The sequence below is a fragment of the Drosophila miranda genome, assembly GCF_003369915.1.
Source record: "Drosophila miranda strain MSH22 chromosome Y unlocalized genomic scaffold, D.miranda_PacBio2.1 Contig_Y2_pilon, whole genome shotgun sequence".
NCBI classification, from domain to species: Eukaryota; Metazoa; Arthropoda; class Insecta; order Diptera; family Drosophilidae; genus Drosophila; species Drosophila miranda.
In genome coordinates this window covers 28,698,086-28,705,005 of record NW_022881614.1, presented here as the reverse complement: position 1 = coordinate 28,705,005, position 6,920 = coordinate 28,698,086, and the positions used below count along the sequence as shown (strand labels likewise).

The following is a 6,920-nucleotide window of genomic DNA, read 5'->3' as shown; positions in this document are numbered from 1 at the left end:
AAGAAAACTGTGTAAAAACATACAGCCAGTGCAGAAGTGCGTTCATTGTGTGCAGGATTGACTGAACTGGCTGCCTCTCCTGGCTACCACACGACATTTCATATTTATCACACTGCAGCACCTTCATTTCATACGCATGCAGATCCGCTTTATTCTCTAAGTCTACATATTGTATTCATATAGTACATATGCATTAGCATCTGCATCTACGTCTAAGCTAAATTTCGTACTATTTATGTCCCTAGGAACGTAACTTTTATACTAATCTATGTATTGTGTAGTCCACAAAAACAATCAAAACATTCGGTATCAATTTGTATCTTAAAGTGTCTTCTGTATTTTATCCTTATCTTCAACTTATTCTTCAAGTTGGAAACGTGCCATTTAAAAATTTGTCGCATACCCCATACCACACACCACACACGCAACACACAACTACTTAAGCTATGAAGTCGAGATCCAGATTCTAGATTGTAAGCCAGCCGGCCAGCAAAGCATTTACGATTTAAACTCTAGATATGTATAACACACTGTCTGTTTTACTGCGGAAACTCTTTCAGGAGATTTTGATATGCTCAAAATGCGTATTGCCTAAAGCGTTATGTGCGTGTTTTTATTTATTGTTCACTAAACTGTATTCAACATTGCCATGCACACAACAATCTCATTGAACATTTAACTCGGCAAACTCGACAGCAAGAGAATACATACGAGTATATATAAAACAAAACAAAAACTATTACAACTAAATAACATCAAAGACTATACAATACCAAGATGTTGCTTGAGCGACCAAAAAGCTGTTCTATGGCGGATCCTAACATTAGGACCCAAAAGGCACGAGGGAGCGCGCGGGGTTTCAATTCCCTTTTCGCCTGTACTTCGTCTCTACCGCGACGCCGCTGCCCATAGGTTTCGTCTGTTCGACAATGCCTTCACCAGCAACGAAATAATTCTGGACTCTCGAGCCTCAGCACCGTCGAAGCGGTGGTCGCGGAACGCCGATTTCTTTGGAGCGGCACAGTGGGACCTTTGGCCGTCTCAGCTTGCTAAATTAGTTAGTGAATATGAGTTCAATAAATATTTGCACACTGAAAAAATTTTAAACTTTGAGAGCTTATATCTCCTAAACTAAAACTATCTTGAAAATTCGATTGGAAAATTCTCTATTAGATGCGTACATTAAATTTATCTAAAGCACTCATACAATTTTTTGACTATTTCGGCTGAGTCCCCACTGTGCCGCGCCAAAGACATCAGCGACCACGCTGTTTTTGTTTTGTTTTTGTATTCTTTCTCTCGAGACACCGACTCGACGCTGACCGAGGCATTGACGAAGCCGAGTAGCATTTCGGAGGCGAAGGTAGCGTAAAAGAGAATTGAAGTACTAGCCCCGCGCGCCCGTACAATGAAGCGTCAAACGAAAATTGAAAAAGCATTTGTTCCTTATGCTACATCTTGGTATTGTATAGTCTTTGATAACATGCACAAGGAGAACATTTTAAAATTGTGAATTTTGTAATGTATTGAACGTAAAGTGAAATTGATAAATATATGAGCAAATTGTGGAAAATAATCTGAACTTTGGTCCTTTTTTTTCTGTAGAAGGAGAGAGGAACCTTCCACAAGGTTCAGGAAAAAGGGGATTACAGAAATGTATGCCGATCTAGCCCTGTTTGCCCCCGAATACCGAATCTCAAGGGGAATTCGTTCAACGTCCAAGAAGGGGAATTAATGTCTAGCCTAGACAGCTTTACGTCTTTTTCATTGGGATAGTCCTGCCAACTGATTGACATCAGAAAAACATCCCCCTCATCCAAAAAATTCTCAATAAAATCGAGATTTTGATTGAACAGCAGGTACTACGCCGAAGATATAGCGGCCCAAATGTGTGCTCAAAATAAAATCAAAGCCACCTTCATGTATTTTTCTACAGCACAAGAGTATGCAATATCATACGAGCAAACTCCTCGCCGAACTCCAAATTATCTAGTAAGATGTCGTGCTATGGATGATACTTATGCTAACTCATATCGTAGAGACAGGTATAATTCAAGTTGGATCTAGTCATTATAGCATTGATGGCAAGTCCTTCCAAAGACAGATTCTAGTTGACGCTGTACCGAGACCATTTCCATTCAACCAAAAACCGATTACACATTAGGGGTAATGAAGCTATAGTTTAGTGACTTCGAAACCAATGCGAATAACAAATATTGAGGTGATTACGACTGCCTAATGACTATGCGTAGTGTCAGCAAAAGCTTAGCTAAAATGTAAATATCTATTAATTTTCCATTAAACTTCACAAGTCTAAACGATAGGTTCTGTATTTTATATAAATTTGGACATATGATATGTGCATATGTACTAGATGTTTGTGCCTGGAATAGAATAAATATATACATAGCCAGCTACTGTGGGCCCTAGGGTCCGGTCCTGTAGTACCTGTCCATAGCTATCCGATCCAATTATTGTTCATCTCTTGCGAAAAACACTGACACTTGCACTCTCCATGTTTTTTCAGTGGCAAATCGTAGTTGGATCTTATAGTCGCCTTTGGGGAGTGGTAAAGTTCTCAGCAAACCGTCTGTGAATTCCAAATTATCCAGTATGATATCATGCTAAATGATGGCAATAAATGGATCCAATTAAAACTGTTTCACTTTGTTGATGATATGCTAACACCCACATTGTATGGACAGGTGTGGTTTAGGTTTGATCCAGTCATTATAGCATTGATGACAAGTCCTTCAAAAGAAACATCGTTCACATTTGCCATGAGCTGGCAGAAATCCTTGCTGACGTTGTACAGAAATGGACGCCAGCCATTGTAGCGACGATACATGCTCCAATTCATCTGTCATAGGCAAACCCCAAATAACCCCAAGGCTCTCGGCCACAATCAGGATTCTAGACTCACCCACGCGTTTGTAACGGGCGTCTTGTGCATTTGGCAGTGTATATTGACTCCCGCGCGTCCCCTGCCGAGGAGATTGAGTTTGCATTTCGAGAAAGTCACAAAGGACTCGCCATACGACTCGCACTGGAGGTGGGTGAATCTGGAGAGCGACCTCCAACCCTCGCACCCCAGAACGGAGCAGAGCACAACAGCTGCGGCCAGAAAATGTCACCGGCCAGATACAAGTGCGTCAAACATTTCGGTGCTACTAATCACACGCCAAATGGACATGTCCTTTTTAAACAAATTTGGTGAAGTCTTCCTTAATCATGCTATATATCATTGCTTTCAGGTGATTACGGGTGCATCCATGGAGATCTAATGAGTTTATTCGGTGTTTAAAAGGCCCGAACTAAAGCGCATCCGCTATAGCCTTAGCTAAACTGTATTACACTTCAATATTTATATATGTTATATATATTTATAGCCATACCACATTCTTGGGGCAGTAGACAAGTGGATGTCGAAGTTCGCATTGGTAGCAATAGGACCTTTAAAAGTCACTATCTTTCTGCTCCGTTTATACTTCATCTCTCACGAAAACTTCACTACTTCTTCGAGTGCCATCGTTTTAAGCATGAGAGGTGTCGGATGTAGGAGGAAGGTATCTTGCCACACATGGTATCGGATCCCAAGGTGTCCAAGGATTGGATCCCATTCAACAATAATGAGTGTCGGCGGAATAAGAAGGAATGGTTGTGCGTAGCAATGCTTTGCAGCTGTGCCCCTTGATCCCACCAACAGAAAACTGTTATTATATAGTAGTTATTATATAGGCATTTTGCTATGGGACAGTGTTAGGTACACAAAGGAGGAATATAAATTATAGAGAAAGTAGAAAGAAAGGTTCAAGGGCATCGAATCCGTTTTTCAGGAAACACTTAAAAAATACCTCTAAACTATCACATTAGATTCATTGCAAAGGGATGACCTACCTGTTTGAGGGTTGTTTGAATCGCAACACGGGACCAATCGTAAAAACAGGTTCATTGACAGTAAGAGGGAGGAGAGAGAATATAAATGAGCGAAGGATCGATTTGAGAGGATTTTACATGGTTGAGAAACAGGATTGAGATCGAAGTTAGTTCACATTATCACCGATAGGTGGCGCCACCAAGTAGTAAAGGATAAGGGACGGCCGTATATTTAATATAAGTAGCTTAATTAATTTTTATGTCTTCCTATTATAATTTTATTCTTTGTGTGCTCCTGTATATATTTCCATTAGTTTGTGTTCTCTTACCATCCTCAAGTGAGGATTACATAAAAAGAATAAGTGGATTTCAGGTAGAATAGAGGTTGTAACCTTTCCCTCATATTATTAGATTGACCCAGTAGGAATCGTTTGAAACAGGTTTGTGAGCAGGTACTGTTTGTTTTGGATATAAAAGATTAAGAAGGTGTTTGGGGGCCTAAAAAGATACCATTTAAAAAGGAAACCCTTAGTCCTATTTCAATAGTGAAAGTGGTTAGTTCGATAAAAAAAAAAAAAAAAAAAAAAAAACTTAAAATGGCATCAAAAGTTAAGTGCAACATGTGTGATAATTCCGTTGACTTTTCAGAGTTTCAATCTCATTATGAGAGATGCTCTGATTATCGTAATAATGTGGTGTGTGATCTTTGCTCTAAGTCCATCGACTTAATAGAGTTTGATAGTCATTATGAAGCATGCTTGGGACCTAGGAATGCTTTTGAGATTCTTATGAGCAAAGGATCTAATTCAAGTGATCTTCAAGGTCCTTCAACGTCAGGAGCTTCAAAACGGCCTCGATTGGATACTCCGATGGAACTAAGGATTATTGACTGTTCAATTTGCGGTGAAAGTTACCCTTCGTCTAGGGAAAGACGCCATATGATGTCGGACAAACATAAGAATGCAAGAGCAGCTCAACTAGAGGAAAATGAAAACGTTATTTTAATTTCAACGGAGTCGCGATTTCCTTTAAAATCATATCGTGTTCACTCAAATAAAAGTGAACAGATTGATTTAAAAGAGTTTTTTCATGATTGCAAAAATGATATTATCAATTTATTGCGTCACTGCATGAGTGAGTACAGATCCATAAAATACAATTTAAAAGTATATGGATTATACGTTAAAAACACTGATGATGAAAGCTTAACAGAAACAATGAAGCATTTCATTACTCCATACAAACCAATATATGAAAACGAGCTGATTGATGATCATCTAAATGATACCATAGAAAATTTGATAACTCTCAGCAGTGAATTCCAGGAGAAGGATTCAGGTTGGGCAATAAAGTGTTTTAAATATTTTGAACTTACCATGATAAAACTAGAGCATATCGCTGCAAACAGGTTTATCCAAGCTCCCAAAAAAATTAAGTCACGAAATGCACTCATAAATGTTAAAAATGACGATGATTTTTGTTTCAAGTGGTGTGTTTTAGCATCATTGGCCTATGAAAAACACCTTAAAACTATATATCAAACAGCAGCATTAAAAAAAATTTACCGAGATAAGTTAACAATACCATCATCCTATCGGTGCGGAAACATACGGCAAGACATCATTTATTATGAAGGAGTAAGATTAAATTTTTCCGGAATTGAGTTTCCAATAACAAGCAAAGGAATCAAGCGATTCGAATCAGCAAATGAGGATTTTAGCATCAATGTTTATGAAGTCGATGAGAATGGAAAAAACGTTGTGGGACCCACAGTGAGGACTAAGAAAATTCGGACTCACCACATAAACTTGCTTGGAATTAATAGTGATAATATGCAAATGATGCATTATGCATATATAACGTGCATGAGAAAATTATGTTATTCACAACATAGTAAATCCCATAATACTGCATATTATTGCGAGAACTGCTTGCAATTTTATAGTATCCTGAACCTAATACCAAAACTGTATTCAAAAGTTTTTCTAAAAAACTATCTCCACCAGTAGTAATTTATGCTGACATCGAAGCAGTTTTGGAAAATTACCATATAAATCTTAATGATCCATCAAAATCATCAACTACTATGGCACAGAGGCATACAGCATGTGCAGCATCATTTTATATTGTACATAAATACAATGAACATCTAAATGAGATGTGGACATACGAAGGTAAATATTTTAACATTCCAGCAAAGTCAATAAACTCATAAACATTATGATTTCGTTATTTCAGGACCGGATTGTATCCAAAAATTTTGTCAAGCACTTAGGATGAAAACCGATGGACTTTATGAGAAGTACTGGAAGTCCTATAAAAAACCAATCTATCAGTTTAACATTTGGGATGAGGATTATCAGGAACACGGTGATTGCTATGCCTGCGAGAAACAAATTTCTGATGATGATCGAGAAAAATTCTTTGATCAGTTTACAGGACAATATGTAGGTCCTATTCATAAGCTGTGTAAACAGACATTTAGATTAAGCGATCCCTTTTTCCCGGTAGTTTTTCATAACTTGTCTCGTTATGATATACATTTATTTGTTACGTCAATAAAAGATGAACTAAGACCCATTCCTTGCAATAAAGAGTTATATATTGCGTTAACTCAAAATTGTAAGCTCGATGAATCTTATCTTCATCAATATAAAATTAGATATATAGATTCAAATAGATTTTTAAATTCAAGCTTAGAAAAACTCGCTAGTTATATGAACATAGCGAATTTTAAAATTTTGAAAACTAAATATCAAGGTGAAAAATTTGATATGCTACGATGAAAGGGAGTATTTCCCTATGATTATTTGGATAGTTTTGAAAAATTTGATGAATCCCTGCTTCCTTCGCGAGATTATTTTTATAATTCACTGAATGATGAGGAATGTAGTGTTGAAGACTACAACTTTGCTCAGAAGGTTTGGAGCGCATTTAATTGCAAATCTATTAGAGATTATTTAAAATTATATTTGGAAAGCGATGTTTTAATTCTTGCTGATGTATTTGAGAATTTTAGGATTCTTTGTTCCCGAGTGTACAGG

General features: G+C 37.5%; 1 protein-coding gene and 1 long non-coding RNA gene across 2 annotated transcripts; both read left to right on the top strand.

The window, feature by feature from the left end:
• Positions 1 to 2,718: 2,718 nt before the first annotated feature.
• On the top strand, positions 2,719 to 3,503 carry LOC117194083. Its single transcript, XM_033398719.1, has 2 exons — positions 2,719 to 3,147; positions 3,255 to 3,503. Exons 1-2 carry the CDS (start codon positions 2,847 to 2,849, stop codon positions 3,302 to 3,304), a joined length of 351 nt encoding a protein of 116 aa, XP_033254610.1. The 5' UTR covers positions 2,719 to 2,846; the 3' UTR covers positions 3,305 to 3,503.
• A 2,323-nt stretch (positions 3,504 to 5,826) lies between these two features.
• On the top strand, positions 5,827 to 6,456 carry LOC117193607. Its single transcript, XR_004474639.1, has 2 exons — positions 5,827 to 6,050; positions 6,115 to 6,456. It is a non-coding gene; the product is annotated as an uncharacterized LOC117193607 (long non-coding RNA).
• Positions 6,457 to 6,920: the final 464 nt, after the last annotated feature.

Bases quoted from the DNA above. Each gene is read 5' to 3' on its own strand.
- LOC117194083 (XM_033398719.1), top strand. From the start codon at position 2,847: ATGCTCCAATTCATCTGTCATAGGCAAACCCCAAATAACCCCAAGGCT. The intron at 3,148-3,254 runs GTGCGTCAAACA...CATTGCTTTCAG, and splicing joins ATGTCACCGGCCAGATACAA to GTGATTACGGGTGCATCCAT.